This window comes from Xiphophorus maculatus, chromosome 1, assembly GCF_002775205.1.
Source record: "Xiphophorus maculatus strain JP 163 A chromosome 1, X_maculatus-5.0-male, whole genome shotgun sequence".
NCBI classification, from domain to species: Eukaryota; Metazoa; Chordata; class Actinopteri; order Cyprinodontiformes; family Poeciliidae; genus Xiphophorus; species Xiphophorus maculatus.
Genome location: NC_036443.1, coordinates 7005414 through 7025036, shown reverse-complemented (window position 1 = coordinate 7025036; position 19623 = coordinate 7005414). Strand labels below are relative to the sequence as shown.

Below are 19623 nucleotides of genomic sequence, written 5' to 3'. Positions count from 1 at the left end.
TTGGGTAAAATTTGGTTCACTACTCTACCCACCTTTGCTCCTGAACATTAAGAAGAACAATTATTTTTAAACGGGCCACGGAATCATAATGGACGGCTTTTCTTCACTCCACGACGGCGTAGCCAGTCGTCGCTCTTCCTTGTTTCTGCTTGAATTTCACAAAATAAAACCAGGACCATCTGCACTCAGAAATAACCTCTCCACCATGAGAGCATGCTTTCTCTTTCTCTCTCTCTCTCTCTCTCTCTCTCTCTCTCTCTCTCTCTCTCTCTCTCTCTCTCTCTCTCTCTCTCTCTCTCGCGCGCGTCTGGAATGACACAATCAAACGTCAGGGGTCACTGTTGTGCTTCAATGGCACTTTTAATAAAACAGACATTTCATTCTCACAACAGCAATGTCTGGACAGAGAGGGGCTGGGTGAGGGTTTCCTCTGCTGATAGGCTGGTTGCTCTGGGTGAGTGAGAAGGTTGGATAATGAGAACTCAAAGAACATGGATATGACTCTACAAAAAACCCCCCCAAAAACTCTGAGTTTTCTTGCAAAAGGATAAACTTGAACTCTATCACGTAATGTCAGCTCACATGGATTCACTTTACTTTCTGGGATTCTGTGTCATAGACCAAAATAAAGCAGAAAATCGTCGTGAAAGGGAGAGAAAATAATTTCAAGTCGAACATCTTTGACTTTTAAAACTCACACAATTTCCAAAAGTCAAAAATGTTCCCAAGTTTTGTCTAGGAAAATTAATCTCAAAATTTCAGATTTCTTTTTTTTTTCTTGGAAATTTTCAACTTTTGGAGTTCAGAAATTTTCAGGGTTTTTTCTAGATCATGTAAAAAATCTCTGAGTTTTTTTGGCGGAAGTTTAGCTTTTCTGTCTACAGCGGCCCTAATGTGCCGTCGTGGGGATCTGCAACTGTACAAACCAAAGAACTGTTTTTGCCCAAAGTCCAGTAAATTTACATAAACCTTAGTGAAAGAACTACTTAAAGCCTTTCAATAAATATCTAGAATAGGAAATTTGTGGTATTTCTTAATACCATTTTATTCTGTTTCAGGTTGTAAAGCTAAGAAAAAACATGAACTTTTTACAAAGGGGAGGTTGACAGACTTTCTACCATGAGATGTTGATGTTTGGGGGATATTATTTAAACAAAAAAAAGCACTTTGTTTCCAAGGTAATGATGAGAAAAAAAACAAGTATTTTTGACACTTGTGGGATTTATTCAGCGCTAAAAATAAACTGCTCAAATCTGCACTTGTTTTGTCTGTATTTTTAAAAGTTTGTTGACTGCACTGTTTTAAGCCGAGTTATAAAGAGCCACCGGCGGCTCCGGAGACGCAGCATGCAGATGAATGAACAGAGCTGAATAATCCAGACGGAAAAATTGTTGGGGGCAGCTAAAGACGAAGTGATGAAAGTTAATGGTTTACGTTAACGGCATCTTCGTGTACTAAAATGACCCAGTCAAAGCCCAAATTGAAAATCTATGGCGGTACTTGAAAACTTATGTTTAATGCTCTCATAAAACTTCATGGTGGTTGAATTATTTTGTAAAGAACAATTTCAGGTGAATAAAATTCAGTGTCTAGCAGTGCAAAGCCGATAACAATTAGTTGAAAAGGGAACACTATGACCTTTACTGCAACGGCAGGTCATCTACTTTTTACTATTCACAATTCTTAAAAGACTATCTATGTTTAATAGCCCCCCAAGGAGGAAAAATGAACAAACAAAATGCAAATCAGGTGTAATTTTCATTTTGCAAACACTTCCAGCACCGCTTCGTGTTGGTCTATCATTTAAAATCCCAGTAAAAGACGCTGACGTTGGTGGTGGTAACGTGGGAGAATGTGTAAAAATTGAAGGGGAGCGAATATTTCTTCCAAAGCGCTGCGGACGTGTCAGCTGGCGTCCATCTCTTCTCGTGTGTCAACTGAACAATGACAAATTAGCAGAGGAAAATCTCACCGCAGCTGCACATAGCCTCCGTCCCTCTCACGTTATTTACAGGGGGGGGGGGGAAATTAATACATTCAGTTAATTCACTAAGTAACAAAGCTAATTAATCTGTGTTTTTAGCAGAAATCACATTGTTTCACATCCAATTTCCAGTTCCTTCTTCCTCTAACGTTCACTCACGCAGTCCAAGTGTCCAAGTTTTCCACCAATGAACAACTCACACAAAAAGCCCCCCCACTGGCCTGTTAAATTCTGTATTTTTACCTATTTACAGAAGCAGCAGTCTAACCATCACAAAACAAACCACAAACCTGCCTGTCATAACCAATAAAGCCCCATCTGATAGAGGAAAACAAAAAGAAAACCCAGTCTCACCTCCTCATTTCATACTCTTCCCACCCTGTTCTAAAAGAGCATGCCAAGTTTAACAATAAACACAGAAAATGTCTTTATACAGAAAAAAAAGACCACCCTTAAAAATGTTTTCTTCCTCCCACGGTAGAGGACACAGACTTAAGACCAGGTTTTTAGTGGGAAGAGAGTAAAATCTCATTCCATTTTGGGATTTTTTCAAATTTTTTTTTTTTTAGTGCTGACAGAGAAAGGTTCAGGGTCAAAAGAAAGTCCAGTTGGAAGGTTCTGAAAGAGGACCACATCATGAACAGAGAGGGGCGGGGGGGGGGGGGCAGTTTTACAGGTCTCTGAGGCAAAGTTTGGCCGTGGGGAAAGTTTTGGCAAGAACGAGTGGAGGTGTTTTAAAATGTATGAGATTCAAGGGGAAGATCTGCATTTTCATTCTTATTTATGTTTTCTCTCTCTCTCTCTCTCTCTTTGTGATTTTTAGAGTCAGAGGTGTCGAGGACTGGGGTGGCCATTGTGGTAGAGCTTCTGCTTGATGTGGACCATGTTGCCGCTGGAGTCCTCCAGCTGTCTTAGCTGGGCTCGGCGACGGAGGTCTCGGAGGTTGCAGAACTGCGGTAACCACGACCAGGATGGAGTATCTGCAGGGAGAAGACCAGAGGGAGCAGGGAGGTTTTTATGCAGACCACACAAAAACCCAAATTCACAAGCACAAACCGAGTTTGATCATGTGCAGTGGTCTATTTATCTGCAAAAGAAAATCCACTCAGTTATCCTTGCTTTCATATTCCAGACATTTTATCAGAACAGTGAAGCACTGATGTTACATTTCCACCTTTCAGCAGAGGTGAAAGCTTTTCCCAACACGTGCGCTTCAAATGTGTGGCGGGGGTTTCTAGCAACCTTTAAGGGAACTGTCCGCATCAGGCTGATTGTACAATATTAATGATTCTACTTCTGTATTTTATAGCAACTATGCTTTTGAAAATTATATTCACAACGCCATGACAACAGTAGCGATAGGACCTGGCCTCTTTAACATAAAATACTTAAGTTTTTTAAATTCAAACTCAATTCAAAAATACTTTCTTGGTCCGAAGGGGAAAATAGATGCTTTTGTAACACAGATTATTCAGGATTCTTCAATGAGTTGTTGTACACGGCGATGGCTGCGGGAAAGGAGGATCTCCTGTAGTGGTCTGTGTCCCAGCAAATTTGAAGAAGCCTCTGACAGAAGACACTGGCTGGGTTTCGATTACAAATGCGGGCAAAACTTTGCTTATATTCTGCTAATGCTGAAAGAACACAGTTTTGCAATTGCGCTGTTTCCATTCAATAGGAAATTTAATTAAAATCACAAGTGAATAAGTTCGTTTGTGCAACAAGTCATTAAAACCCCTGGCAGCTACATGTGATTATGCCATATTATATTCATAATTAAGCCATGACGCAAAGCGCTCATCATCTATCAGCCATTGGAGGAGACGTCTGCATCTCATTCAGGCGTTGGAGCAACAAACCCCTCATACTTGGGAGCGGTGTTATGAAAATATTAGATGATGTCGTGAATTGTTACGTGGTGACAGCAGCCTTGACCTTTCACCTGTTTTTTAATGGGACAAAAGTGGAGAGGATCTCCACCTTTCTGATTTATCAGCCACCGCACTGGAAACAGAATGCTTCAAGATAGAAAGTGAGGCAGCAGGTGTGCATGGGGTGGCGGGGGGGAGTAATATGAAGTGTGGGGGATGTAATGGCGGAGCACAGATTCATGCTTGTCAGGTTATAAACTGGAGCTGGTGAGGCGAAGTGAGGTCGGCGAAGACGCCAGGGAAAGCCCCAGACATCGAGTCCGGTTAAAAAAAAATAAAAAATGGCTGTGCCCGAGAATGTGCAAGAGAAAGAGGTGGAGGAGAGGAGGGGGCGTTGCTGGTAGGATTGGGGATGAGGAGGAAAGACAGAGAGGAAGAGAGAGAAGGGAAGTTATTTATAGCTGTGAATGGTTGTGCTGTCCACAAGGACTGCTCTGAAGGGTATCCAAAGGAAAGGGGGCAACAAAGGCAGGTTACTCTCATTTCAATAAAAGGATGAAGTCAAGAGAAAACAGAGAGAGAGAGGGAGACAGAGAGAGAGAGAAAAAGCTAAGATGTGATTGTTATGCCTGCTTTAGAACAGAGGGGACGTTAACGCCGCGTGCCAATTTATCGTTTTCTCACTTGTTTTTCAAGCGTCTTTCCAAAAAGAGCATCTGGCGTCAGATATTAACGGTAAACTGGTGGTACGGGGAAAAAAAAATGTTGCATCAGGAGGGAAATGGCCCAGGAGCAGATTCAATAAATGAGCAATAGGGGAGGGGTTAGAGTTGGAAAAAAGCAATGGGAATCATTGTGCATTTCAATGCACTGCGTGTGTGTGTGTGTGTGTGCGTGTGTGTGTGTGTGTGTGTGTGTGTGTGTTCCTTACTTGCCATTCCAGCTGCTCTCTTGTGCTATTTATAGCTCCATAGAAGAGAAAGGGGGTGTACATGCGTGTGGGGGTGTGTGTGTGTGTGTGTGTGCGTGCGTGTCTGCGTGGGTGTGTGTGTGTGTAAATTCGGGTGGAGATGTGACAGCATCCTCATCCTGTTTCCACACACACTCTTCCCTGCTCTTTCAGCCTCACCTTCACTCCTCATCTCACAGAGGCTAAATGTGTGTGACCCAGTACTGAAGGCAACACACACACGCACACGCCTACACACACACACAAACTAATGGATCAAGTCAAAAAGGCGACGGGCTTCCCACTCCAAAAAAATAAGTATATAAAAATCAAACCACATTGAAAATACTGCCTTCTTTCAGTGGCAAACACTTAACACACAAACATGTAAAGTTTCTTGGTTATCAGTGGGAGACATAAAAAATAACACATGATTATTTATCTAAAAATGTCAAGAGAAATCAGCAGAATCCAATCTGGGTCGGAAACTTTAAATCCAGTCGTTGTTGAGTGAAGAAGGAAAAGTAAGGCATTAAAAAAAAAACGTCAGCAAAGTTGCTCCATTTTCTCAGGTTTTTTAAAGCGTTTTTAATTCCCATCTTAAATGAAACAGCTAAATATAGTTTAAATGTAATGGGCGCTATTTTATTCCTAGCAATACTCTTCCAAATGAAAGTAATGAAAGTGTCAATCTCAAAAAAAAATTCTGCTGTGCTTTGAAGAAGCTTTTCACAATCTCTTAGACTTTTTCTGTTCACTTTGACGGAAATTTGACTAATTTAGTCCTTGTGCCCGGCCTAAGGCAAAGTGTGCTTAAAAATGAGGAAGGAACCTAGTAGCACAAAATATCCACAGAAGATCTTAAAACCAAAGCCTAAAGACTAAAATGTGAAACAAGACTTCAGTCGATGTAATGCAGCCGCGTCAAACTCATTTTCCAACACATTCAACATTATGAACGTCTTTAACGAGCCAGTTGTGTCAGAATGCATTGATAAAATTACCTACTAAAGAACTGATGAAAAATGATTGCTTTCTCTAAAGTTATTTAAAATACTTTCACATTGATTTAATTTGACACAAAACAAATAAAAACCGATTTGACTAGACTGATAAAATAACATTTGAGCACACAACTGTTATCTTGACACATGTTTTCAATGCCACAGAAATAGCAATGTGATCTATCAGCTCTTTAGCTATTAATATTATCTTTTATTATTATTATTATTATTATTAGCTTTACAAATTTCAATTTCATGCAAAAACACACATTTCTTGTCAATGAATGGTTTTTAGTTTATTTTTTCATTTTTTAAATTAAAAAATATGAAGAAATTGTGTATTTGTGCCGCTAAAGATCTATTTTAAAATAGTTTTTTAAACGTGCAAACACTGCTTCATCCCTCAAGATTTTGGGCTTTTTTTTTTTTTTTATAAACCTCAATAGTTTGTAATTCAGAGTTAAGCAGCTTAATAAACCAAAACATTCCTCTGAGAATGGTCGGCTGCACATAGTGGGGGAAAAAAAAGTCCAAAGAAAAACAAAAGCCTTAAAAACTATTGATCAAGACCGCCTGAAAATATTACATACAGGTGTGGCTCCTTTAAAGCAAAATCTGAAAAAAATAAAATAAAATAAAAACTCTTGCGCAGAACTATGCCTCCAAGTATTAACAGTCATTCTTGTTGCTGACACTTTTTCCTCATCCTTCCTGAGGAGCTTTTCCACAGCGCTCCCAGTTTCCAGGTCACATATCACCTAGTTTACTCTTAAAACTACAGATCCAGGCCAGCTCCACCACGCAGCCAAACCCCAGTACTGTGATTTATAAAGCAATAGAGACAACAGCATCTTCCAGGCCATGGTTTTATATTTAACCAGGCTATTATAGTAGACGGCCATTTGTGAGAAATGTTAGAGAAACCACCATGGCCATTAAGTTAAAACTTCTACAAGAGAGCGACGCAGCTCAAGTCTTATTTAGATATAATATATATAATGACTAGACTATTTAGCCTTTTATTTCCGCTTTTGTGTCTACCAGACAACATAATGCATACAGTGGTGATGAACTACGCTCCCCATGTTCTGTCTCATTACCTTTTTTTCTAAAACGACATGCTTCCTTCATCTGTCAGGTGGAGAGAGACAAGAAGGGAAATGACAGATATATTTTCCAGTTAGCGTGGAGACGCAAAGCAGGAAATTAAGAAGCAACTATCAGCCAAAGCTGGATTTCAATACACACACATACACACGCGCGCGCGTGCGCGCGCACACACCCACAGAGTGCAGAAATGAGGCATTCAGAGCAGAGCATCAGATGGTGAGAGTGAAATATCTCAATCGTTGTGACGCAAGCATGGCTCATCTAATAGACCCAACTTCAAACTTGGGTCTATTTACTGTGACAGCGTTAACCAATACGAACGATTTTCTTCAGACATTTCTGGGACGTGTGGGTGCTCAGGCGGAAATCCTTTTCTGACAGCCTTAATCTCCGTTCATCTAGACTTGGTGAGGATATACCTACTGTCCCTGTACGAGCAACTGGGACCTATGAAATTAATGTTTGGTCCAAATGTCTTGAGTCATCTCTGACTCCTCTAGACTTTACTACCCAAGAGGTGAGATGATCTAACAAAAAACATATTTTAAATTACGTCTATCGCCACTCTGAGATACAATTTGTTCTTATTAATTCAAGTGAATCAATGAAAACTACCAAAGGTAACACAGTTGGACAGACATTTTAGTGGCAGTAAAATAATTTTTGCAGCATCCATTAGAAGAAAATTTGGCATGCTTCATCAACTATAGAATGAAGCACCGCTCAGGTCCATTGTCTGGTCTTTTTCTCAATTCATTTCTCAATACATGCCAACCCACTATATATTTCGTAAAAATTCTTCAAACGCAAATGGTTAAGCGAGACTCATAATACAAAATTCACATTTTGCACGTACTTACTTATGTTTGGGCCTCAACTGCTTCTGAAAACAGTACAAGCCCTTAACAACACTACCCAGCCGTTATTTGCCAATAAGTCCAAAGAACCGTATTTGGAATATTTGGTAGGGCTGCATTGCTCCAGAATAACCTGGTTTTCACTTATGTGTAAGATTTATTCCCACAGTCGAAACAATCTTTTGTAAAATATTGTTTCTTCTAAACAGCATCCTGGAAGCAACTTGATAGTTTTATCACTAGGCTACTTGTGTATTTTAGTTGATATATCACCCGAAAAGTTCAATTAACCTGCTTTTGTCCAGTATCATCTAAATATTGGTTAATTTAGGTTTTGTTCACTAGAAATGAGGCAGGCGTTATCCTTATTTGTTTGGAATTAATTTTAATTAACTACTTTCATACCTGATGTAAACAGTCTCGACCTTTGCCTTTAAAACTTTTTCTTAAGAAGATTTCAGGTTATATATATTTGTTTACATTCACATTTGTTGTAAGTCATATTGTTGCAGCTCCAGTTACACCAAGCTGGATGTGTTACAAACCCCGGCTGATGTATTTACAGCTTAGAGTTGCATTGAAAGCAATATGGCCAGGAAGGGACACGCGCTAAGAGCGGTGAAACTATTTCAGGCAATAAAGATATACACTGTAGGTCATGAGGAAAAGCTACTGCCTCTTGACAGATTACTTTGACTGATTTTGATTCAGCATCATACCAGCTGCTTCATACGCCGACCGCTTGGTTTTTTAAGAAAAACTTCCTGACTTGTTAGTAGATAATTAACTTCACAGATTGAGGTTTTTTGGTTTCTAGTTTGGAAACAGTCGGTTCATTTACATCAAGTGGTGTTAAAATTGAGGCTACGTTTTGCACAGTCGCACCGTAACTGGATGATAGAAAATTGTGAAAACGTCGCCTGATCTCATGTCTCGATGTCAGCCGTAACTTTCAGATGGTCTGCACCTGGCATAGACATCCTGTCTGCCTTGCTGTAGCATGTCAGACTGGTGTGGGAAATATTTTCTTGGCACACTTTGGGCTCCGTAGCACCAGCTAAACACCACAACCTACTTGTTCATAGTTTACCAACTCTCTGGTGTGGACCAAAAAAGTGAACGCTGGTGCGCCTACACGCCTAGTCTTGGTTCAGTGAACTCCGGTGTGGTTCGAATGCTTATGTGGATGCAGAGACTGCTCCAAAAGCAGGAAGTGAACTACAGTGCAGGGCATTCTGGGTAAATACAGCATAAAACAAACGCGTGAGTCTAACGCTAGCGGGAGAACGCAGTTGTGATGTTTTACTAACGACAAGAGAAATCTTACAATCACTAAAATCCGATGCCGTTCCGTTGTTGTTGTGAAGAAGAAAAACGTGCTCATGTCTTTTTCAGAGGACTTTCACACAGTGCAGTGTGAACGTGAACCACACCAGCTGAAATTTGATGGAATAACAGCAATTTTGGTCCCCAGTCGAACCGAGTCCACCGGACTATCAGATGTGAAACCACCCTGAATCTATGAGGAACATTTTCAACACCCTGTTGAATCCATGCCAGGAAGAATGAAGGCAGTTTCTAAGAATAATGAGAGTTTAAACCTGATAAGTATCAAGATGTACTTAATAAAGTGGCTGGCGAGTGCATGTCTTCTTTCTTTGAACATTAGCTACCTAGCATCTCATTTAACTTAAAAAAAGATTAGCGAATTCTTCTTCTAACCTGGATTAATTCTGCGTTTGAGTCGGTGAGTCCCCTGCCGTTTCCAGCCAGGCTGTGAGCATCTTACCGTAGTACCGGCTCGCCCTCCAGGCCCTGACGGCACAGTGCAGGACTCCGTCAAGCCACAGCAGCAGCCAGCTGATGCAGAAACCCAACAGCAGACCCAACATCAAGTCCATCTCCTGCTTGGTCACACTGTCACTCACAAAGTAGTTCTCTGAAGAGTCCACTAAGGAGTGGTCCCCATCGTACGGGATTACGTAGTGAACATGATGCCTGGGGTGAGGACAGACAGGAGAAGAGGACAGAAGTGTTAAACTTTAAAGTAGCAACCGTCTGTACCCTGGAGGTTTGCTGAAGTTTTTCTAAACTTAAATAAAGCCACATTAATCTGCACTTTACAGGAAACCCCTGAAGCCCATGTGAAGGACCACCGGGGGTTCCACAGGATGCACTTTAGGCTGGAAAGTGGATGGCTGACTTGTAATTTTTAGATATGTGGAAGAAATTCAGCCTGCTTAAAAGTGAAAGACCATCACTTTCTAAAAGTAATCTTCTGGATCAAAACTGCTGAACTGCCACAAAGAAAGGATTTTACTTCTATGTATGATGTGGTTGTTGAAGAAATGACACGCAAGTCAAACAATTCAGAATTTTTCTTCTGATAAGCATTGTGCATTGTGATGTAATGCGCTCAGAGTTCTTTCCTAAGTTCATAACAACAATTTTCAGCCATTGTTTACATCCTGGTGTACGCCGTCTGGCTTTTTTCTAGTGCCGAATTATGACACGTCTCACATCATCGACGTAGGACGCGGATAAAATGCAACACGACCATCCAGACTTGAAAACCATGTGAAACATATTCTAATTAGTTCCACATATGGAAGTAACTCAGATTGGATTTTTTTTTTTTTTTGGAGGGGCGAAAAGATCAGGATTTAGCTGTTCAGAGTGTAGTGAAAAAGTCATATATGGGCAGAAAATGCCTCTATTGTGAACCAATAATTTTATTTAAATTTCCTTTGGGATCAATAAAATATTCTTAAACTTTAATGAATTGAATTTGAATGAATTGTACTCATGACAGCTGGAGATAGGCACCAGCACACTTCACGACCCCAATGGGATAAGGGTGTAAGAAAATGGATGGATGGATGGATGGATGGATGGATGGATTCACTTCTCCATCCTGGCCTCCTCTACAACACGCTGCCATTCCAGTGGATATGAAAACCTTCGCTGACATTATCCGCCCTCCTGGGAGCAGGTATAGGCTTTTCCCAGCCTAATGACGCAGACAGATGTCTGAAGAACATCGCACGGGGAACACACCGGGAGCTCAGAGATCTGACAGCTGAGAGCGAGTACAGGTGCACTCTGGGACTTTACACTGATAACGGGGCTTTGAACTGATGGGGACGTCTGAAGACATTCACGAATGTAAAGCACTGCTTTTCAGGAATTCACAAAGACCGGAAGGAGATAAATTAACTGTCAAGCTTCGCACAGATATATTGTGATTTCGCCCCAACAAGTGTGTATTTTACAGTTTAAGACATGGACAAACTTTGTCGCTGTTTAAGGCCTGAAACCCAAAACATGGCACCCGAGAGAACAAGGAGTGTCACATGAGTCAGGCTTACAACTATACATTTGTTTGTGCGACTGATAAGTGTGTTGCAGTTGTGCAACACTTGACAAATTTAAGTCAGTCTTACTCAAATCATATAATTTACTTCAAATAAAGTAGTAAACCTAGAAAGGACCTTTTTTTTTGCTCAGGCAGCCTTCATTTGAGAGAAGTTAGAGAGGAAAGTGGGTAATGAAAGAGGAGGAAGACATGCGGCAAAGGTCATCAGGCCGGGAATCGAACCTGCGACGACCGCGTCGAGGACTAAGGCCTCCTCATGTGGGTTGTGCTCTACCCCGGAACCACCACAGCACCCCGGTCGGTACCGGATCTGTCCCTGGTGAAGCTTGCATCATGACGTCAGACGTAGGATACGGACTTTGAACTTAATTGTTTCAAGTAAAGTCAAAGTAAGTTGTCATCACTAAACCAAAAGAATTAAGTGAGATTAATGTAAATAAGTCCAAATACACTTTTTTACGGTGTGGAGTTTCCTGAGAATAAGGCTGAACTATATGTAACCCTTTTTTTTTTTCCAAATCAACCAAAGTTTGTAATTATCTGATTCTTTATTAACTGTATTTGTTTCACCTGCATCCTGTGCAGCCTATGATTAAATCTCCACCCACTTCAACATTCCAGCCACAAAGGCACCTGCTGCTCTTCAAGCTTCAATCTACCCGAAAGGGTTCATCCGTACGGCGTCCAAATCAGAATACGGACAAAGCCAAACGAGCTGACACATAAAGCTGTGTCCTCGACGGCACTAAGGTGAACGCCGTCGGCCGTCCCGGCACCTCCACGTCTCACGGACGGAAGGGCAGGCAGGCGGAGCCAGAGCTTCCCTTTTTCTTCCTCTCCACTCACTCACGAAGGTTTCTGCTGTTCATGTGAGAGCGGACGACTGGCTCTGGGTCAGGGGGGTTTCCGGATCGGTGGAAGACGAGGTGTGGTTACAGTAACCTGAGCACTAAGAGGTTTGACTCTTACTGAGGTTTGACTGAGCCTGCTGTCCAGGAACATGTTGATGTACTGTTTGACTTTTATACGTCTTCAGCAGAGTCGGGAAGTATTTATTCTGTTACATTATTTGAGTAACGTTTGATCAGTTTCTTAATATTTGAGTAGCCATTTTACCGAATACTTGAGTAATTTCTTGGATGATTACTTTTTGATTTTACTTGAATCAAAACAATTTGAAGTATCGCTACCCTTGCACTTGTTGGGTACTCTGCTCACCTCTGGTTCTCAGAGCTCGTTACCAGCAGTGGGCAGGGCAGTTTGAATGCAAAGCAAGACAGTCAATTATGAATTATCATTACTCTCAAGCCATGTTCATAAATTTAGATTTGCCTTGCCTTGCAAAAGCATTCCTACCTCTCTCACTTTTCACATGTCACATTATGACCAAAAACTGTTTCTTTGAACTTTATGACGGTCCAAAAAGCAGTGACAACAAAATAATACAAGTACTGTATACATGTACTGTCCTACATGCATGCAAACAAACAGTCTAAAGATTGTGGTGTGCATTAGTATTCAATCCAACCCCAAAAAGATGAGTGGAGAGCCTTTCAGTTAAATTCCAAAGCACTTTCTTGATACCCCAAAGAGAAATTAAATATTAGTATTTAAAATTTATTTAGTCATTTATTTTTATTAGAACTAATATTATTAGATATCATTTATTACTACTGTTAAAAGCATTTTCCATAGATTCTCATTTGGGTAAAGATCTGGGCTTTAACTAGGTCATTCTTGCACATGACTAAGCTTTGATGTAGCGCTGTAGTTCTGGCTGCACGTTTGTACTTTTTCTTCTGCTCCTCAACAGCTTTCCTGTTCCTGCTAAGAAAAGGCATCCCCACAGCACAATGCTGCCACCAGCAGGTTTCAGATTACAGGCATTCTTGGCTAGTTTCCTGATTAATGCTCCCCTCACCTGGCCTGTAGGTGTGCAGCTAACCTTTCCCCACACATAGCTCTGCTCCATGAATTGAACCATGTGAGGGGACGAAAGCTTATTGCTTCATAAAACTAACCCGGCTTCTGCAGAAGGTTCTCCCTGAGCTGTCTGCTGCTTCTTTTGACCTTTATGATGCAGTTTGCTCACTAATGTTCTCTAACAAACCTCTCGGGGCCATCTCAAGACAGCTGGATTTATACTGAGGTCCAGTTACACACAGGTAGACTCGCTTTTGCTAATTAGGTGTCTTCTGGAACCAAACAGTTGCACTGAATTGTATTTATGGGCAATAGAATAAAGGAGGCTGGCCACCAATGCCCATCAGTGTTCAGATTTTTAACCTGTGAAACTCTTTTTAAAGCATTCGCAGTTTGCTGATGCTTCATAATTATGTTGTGTTACCATAACGTCCAAATAAAGTGCATTGTGTATTTATAACTCAGATAAGTGTCTGTCTTGACTCCATCTATTCTTTACGGAGAAGATTGCTCTGATCTGACTATCGGCAACTCTTAATGTTGCCGATGAACTCCTAGCCCCCACACTGCTGTTTGGCTTTATTGGTAATCTTGTCTTAGTGTTCCAGCATGAACTGGTCAGGAAAAAAAACATCTGCATCTTTTTGGATTTTGTCTTTAAAGTTTTTAACCAATATCAACATCATGTGCTGGTGCAGAACAAGCCTGGAAGTCATTTTTTCCCCCTCTTTGCTTAGAAACTGTTCAGGGAAAGTCCATTAATGCTAGTTAAACACATTTTCGTATATTAATAATGACTGTCTTGCTGATGTTTTCCCATACTTCGAACACGTTCTCTCAGTGAGAACAAACATCAGGTTGCCTGACCGGCCACCAGCAGTCTGTGCACACACACATTCAGCTACAACCAGATATTTACAGACTGTTTAAAACAACACGGATATTTTTTTTTTCTCATTGTCTAACAAGAAATCAGACAAAATTTTTCTTGGTTTAGGTCAGTTAGAATTACAAAAGTCATTTCTATTTGCTTAAATGCCAGGATAATGAACAACCTTGGTTTATTTAGTCCGTTATAGAGAAAAAAATGTAATTTTTCAAAGTCACATTTTCACTGTGTCATTCATATATTTATACATTTCAGAGTTCCAAACTAAGTATTTAATTCACCATGTAAATATTCAGCTTACAAATGAAATATTTAGCTTTCAAATTAAGCACTTAGGAAGCTAAATATTTATTTTCCCAACTAAATGTTTAAGCCTGAGCTAAATATATAGTTCCAAATTAAATATTTAAATTGGAAACTAAACATTGAATTTTCAAACTAACTATTTTTCCAAAGTAGATATTTAAATCAAAAGCAGAATATTTAGTTCATTGCTCTATAGGTTTGCTATGATAGTTTGCTGAAATTTTGATCCGTTCTGACTAAATGACTACAACATTTCCATGGGACTGAGATGAGGGCTTTTGATAACTAACCTAAAAAGTTCTTGTCCTGAAGTCACTTAGTAACTAAGCCAATAACAGTTTGGTTAAAACAGATTCTAAGACAGACAGAGAAAGTGAAAACCAAGGAGCTAGCAGACGTAGGATAACAACAACCTGTGAAACATGATTACCAGATAAATTAAACAATGTGGACTGGAGGTGTCATTTGTGTGATGGACACCAGGTGAGGCCAGTTAGAGGAATGCAGAACAGGTGATGGGAAAATCTAAGCAGGGAAGTGAGGGCAGGTGACTACTAAAAACAGGGAAAAATACAGAACAGGATGCATAAAGGGTTTCACCAACCGAGAGCTAAAGACTAATGTTAACACAGTAGTCTAAACCAAAATGCACAGAGAACAAAACACAGTAAACAACTAAGAAAACTAACTCAAAACAAAGGAACTGAATAATACAGAAATATAGAATTTAGAATAATAGCCCACTTCCAAATAATTTACCCGAGCAGACAAATACAAGAGCAAACAAGAAACAAAACATGACAATGGCCGATGTTTTGAAATAAATCACCTCTTAACATTCTTTCCTCATGACGATAATATGAAGTAGTGCCAGCTGCCTTAATGTGTAAATAAGAGTTTTGGTAGTATTGAAAATCATATATCTGTATATATATAGAGAGGCCTGTAACAAGAACACGTTTTGCTGGACGATAAATTGTGCCAGAAGTTGTTGAGATAACTGATAATGTTGTTTTGAGACCATTTTCAAGTAACATAATGCTAGTGATACAACAATGCAAGAACACATTCTCACAGATCAAGACCCTTTAAATCCTAATGAACATTTAGCACTGGAACTGGTCGGTATATTAAATATTTCAAGTAAATAAACAACACAACAGAAACAAATGAATTCTGAAGTCTCTGTAAACAAAACTGACCTTCAAAAAAAAGGGCTAGTTACCAAAAAAAATTGTTTAAAAGCACCAGACTTTAGACTTTTGACATCCAATTTATGGTAGAAAAAGAAAGAAAAGAAAAAAAACTAAACCATGCAAATGGAAATTATTGAGCTTGCTTAAATTTATTATTCAATTTATTGATTACTGCAAAAGGCTTAGATATGTCTGACCTGTCAGAAATTAACTTCTACATGCCCGAGTCTTTTTGCTAATGAGTAATCGCTTCATCCTCAATGATTGGACTGATTTCAGACTATGTCGGTACAGGATTCGTTTCACTGGACCTTTTGCTTTTTAGGGGGGCATATTTCCTCTCTGGGGCACAAATCCAGTATCCCATAGTTGTTGGAGTTTTTTTTTCTTTCTTGAACAGATGAAGATGTGGAAAGGATGAAGTAGGTCCGCTACTCTCTTCCTGATTTCTTGGCTTGTTTTCCTCGTGATGTCACCCAAATAAGGGCCAACAGTTTTGGTCTACTCACAGGTGTGACTCCACCTGACTCAAAATCTTCCAAAAAAGCCATGACATCATCATCAAAGGCATTCTGATCTTATTGTGTCAACCACTAAAAGTAATAATAATAATGACAATAATCGCTGTAATTTAGCAAATGATTTAGAAATACTTTTTGGTATTCAACGCAGGAAATTCTTTTTGGGGGTTTTTCTGAATTAATGACAGAAAAAAAATCCATTAAACAGTGAATGCAAATATCTGGATTGAACTGTGGCCAATGATTCGTCTGGTAGGGCTTGTATTGTCGGTGACAGGGTGAATGTGAGAGCTGTTGTACCGCACAGCGCATTTGATGCTCAGATTGTTTTAAACGGCCTACTGTCGCTCATGGTTCATTACCTATTTATGGGTCCTGCACACACACACACACACGCACGCACGCACGCACGCACGCACCCACACACGCCTTCCTGCATGCAGCAAAGCCTTACAGTCAGCCGCTATATACCTACTGCAAAACAAACAAAACAAAAGAAAAAACCCAGCGAGATCGGGCTTTATGTAAGACAAATATCAGGACGTCAGCGGAAACCGCGGCTATAAGACGAGCGCAAATAGGACGGCAGCCTATCAGGCTGGCTTTGCGGGGTTTCACCGCTTCAAATCTTCCAGGCCTCTTCGGCAATTAAGAATTGACGGGTGGTGGTGGTGGTGGTGGTGGTGATGGTGATGGTGTGCCGGGGGAGATAAAGGGAAGACAGAGAGGGAAACACGGCACAGCATTTTTATGCCACTTATTGTGGAGAACGCTGGTATTTACCTTCCACAGTTGCAGTGACAGACGCGGTCCTCCCCTCGTAGATGCGGTAGGATGTAGTTGTGAAAGCGGTCCAGTAGTGCGTTCATGTCCATTAAACAGGCTATCGCCTGCAAAGAACCATGCCAGTCAGCTGGGACATGTCGAGCAACGGCGCTAAACTATCACCACACACAGCGAAGGGTTTTCAGAAAGAATAGGAATTACAACCAGAAGGAGGAAAATGGCAGATTTTTTTCTTCTCTCTCTCACACACTCGTTTCTAAGAGAGGGAGACTGTTGCTTGAAAACCAACTGATTTATTTATGACAGCAGGTAGGCTAATTATAGATTGGCTTACCTACTTCCACATGCCACAGTGATAGGGTGTCTCAAAAAATGTATCATATTTATGTAAGTTTTAAAAAAAAATCTTTGGCATCATGTAGCCTCTGTGTGGAAATGAGAGAAGAAGAAAAAAAAGAAATCACATTGCATCTGAGGGAGGTGAGAATGTCTTACCATTACAACTGAAGCACCAAGAATCATAAAAATCATGGTGGTTGTGATCATATGCATCAAAACTTCCAAAACTGACCGCCGTCTTGGAGCCCGGGCTTCTACCCGCGGCAGTGGAGACGCTCCGGCTGGGCTGTGGGCGCTCTCTCCCGGCAGGAGCCGCTCATGGAGCCGCCGCGCCGCTCCTGGCTCCCCCGTCCCTTCAAACTGCCCGGTTGTCCCTCCGTCTCCTCCTCCTCCTACACACGGCGAGCCGTTCTCTCTCAGCCTTCCCTGCACCCTCTCTCCATCCAAGTAAGGTCCCCCACCACCACCACCACCCCGGTCGGTCGGTCGGTCGGTCGGACGGATGCGGCTCCACAGAGGCTGTCCGCTCCTTAATTGCCGATTCGAAAGGAATCCGCTGCTCTAGCTCCGTTTCTCCCCCTCCCCGTCCACCTCTATTCCAACGTTCAAATTAACATCACCCGAAGAAAAATCATGAAATGCGTCTCTCTTTTTTTTTTCTTTTTTTTTTTGTATCCTCTAAGAGGGGGAAGCCTCGGTGCCCTCTTCCCTCTTTTCCCCCCCAAGTTCCTCCAGACCCCGCTCTGCGCTTCAGTGCCGGTGAATCCCGTCCTCCATCAGGCGAGAACGTTTCAAAGAGCTGCAGCACCAACACCTCTCGCGGCCATCGCCCTACAGTCTTCCTCGGATTGGCCTGACAAACATCCAGACGCGGTCCAAGCAGCACCGTGGCCTGCACCTAGACCCACCCTGCGCCCCGAGACCAGTCCCTATCCAGCATCGGCAACTGCATCAACGCCCGGAGCCAGACGCGCATGATTATCCCATCCTGGCTTCCAGCAGCTACACGAGCACCCACTTCCACTGCCCGTGCGTGTGCGCGCGAGCGCGATAGTGTGTACAGTGGGCGGTTAGAGGGAGGGGAGCTGGGAAGTGAAGAGAGGAGAGGAGGGAAAAGAAGAGGAGAGGTGGAACTGCAAGCTGTCTCTGTAGGCCTGTGCAGGGCCGGATTTAGGGGATTTTGGGGCCCCTATGGGCTAGAGCCACTTTTGGTTCCCTATCAGAGCTGTTTTTATACATGCACAATATATATTCAGGAAGGTTTATAATAAAGCGGTTGTGCTTCGGTGGAAGGATACTTCACCTGCAACACAGACTAGTGAAGAAATATATACTTCAGTATATATTTCAAACATACATTTGCGTATGTAGATTTTAAATATACGAAGTATTAAGTGTACTGCATATAAATATATGTACACGAAGTATACTAACAGCATGCTTGTACCAATTTTGACATTATACCTTTAAACACACTTAAATATAATTGTACCAGAATACACTTTTAAGAAATATATAAAACAAAAGTATATTTTAAGTGAACAAAATATGTATTTGCTCAAGTGTACCAATGAAACAATGTGCTTTTTAAGATATTTTGTGTACATTTTAAAATATATGCTCAAAATAGAATCTTTTAAAATTCACTTAAAGCTTACATTAATAATAAACAATTAAATATACTGAAATGTCTGTATGTTTTAAATTACATCTCAGTGTATACCTTAGGCTATTTTAGGTGACTTAATAATCTTTTGCTATTTTGTTAAAATGACAAAGAATTTAAAAAAAAAAAACAATAAAAAATCTTATAGTGGAACTTGATGTAATGTTTAACAAAGTAAATAATGAGTTCATGCCTCAACATATCAAACATTGACACTTTAGTGACAGCGGTTCTAAAACAAAAACATTACTTGTCCTGGACACTAAATGTAGGTGTCTTCAGTTTTACATCTCTCCGAATATGATCTGTTGTTTTCAGTTTGTTAACTAAAACACAGAAGCTATTTTTACCAAGTCCATTTCCAGATGTGTTACGTAAGACCTATCGATTAATGAACTGCATTAGCTCCAGTCCACGCTCCAGACCAGATGGTGGCGGTATTGCACACTTTCAGTTTTTCTTTTAAAAGCGCCATAAAAAGAACAGGATCACTGTGAAGCCGGGAGGATATACAGTATCTCTTATAAGAGATGCTCTTCAAATTCGCCATTTTTACTCGCATAATAGAGAAATGCAAAAGTACTGAACAGTACTGTGCAGTACTCTGTATTGGGTCATGTTCACATTCTTGACTGACAGCATTTGCATTGATCGGTTTTTTCTACTAAGCACTGGGCTCAATTTTCAACTATATTACAATTTAAGATCCACCTTTAGACTGATAAGCTGACAGCAACTTCAAAGTTATTACATCTTGTGAACAACCAAAAAAATATTGAAGCAATCTTTTTCTTTTCTAAAAAAAAAAAAAGAAAAATAAAGTTTGTAACGAACCCAGAAGCATGT

At 40.7% G+C, this 19623-nt stretch overlaps 1 protein-coding gene across 2 annotated transcripts; it reads right to left on the bottom strand.

Moving 5' to 3' along the window:
* Positions 1-2012: 2012 nt before the first annotated feature.
* tmem240 (transmembrane protein 240) lies at positions 2013-18220 on the bottom strand. Of its 2 annotated transcripts, none has more exons than XM_023340263.1 (4): positions 17344-18220; positions 16770-16876; positions 9565-9773; positions 2013-2964 (listed from the first exon to the last, which is right to left on the bottom strand). In XM_023340263.1, exons 2-4 carry the CDS (start codon positions 16859-16861, stop codon positions 2810-2812), a joined length of 456 nt encoding a protein of 151 aa, XP_023196031.1. In that variant the 5' UTR covers positions 16862-16876; positions 17344-18220; the 3' UTR covers positions 2013-2809. The 2 variants fall into 2 exon arrangements, with proteins under 2 accessions (XP_023196031.1, XP_005805823.1); XM_005805766.2 differs by having other exon boundaries at positions 17268-18217.
* Positions 18221-19623: the final 1403 nt, after the last annotated feature.

What these genes read in the sequence shown, in the direction of transcription:
- tmem240 (XM_005805766.2), bottom strand. Translation starts at nt 17,324, where the DNA reads ATGCATATGATCACAACCACCATGATTTTTATGATTCTTGGTGCTTCA. An exon ending in TTGGTGCTTCAGTTGTAATG is followed by an intron (nt 16,877 to 17,267) that starts GTAAGACATTCT and finishes GGTTCTTTGCAG; the next exon opens with GCGATAGCCTGTTTAATGGA. An exon ending in TGTCACTGCAACTGTGGAAG is followed by an intron (nt 9,774 to 16,769) that starts GTAAATACCAGC and finishes TCCTCACCCCAG; the next exon opens with GCATCATGTTCACTACGTAA.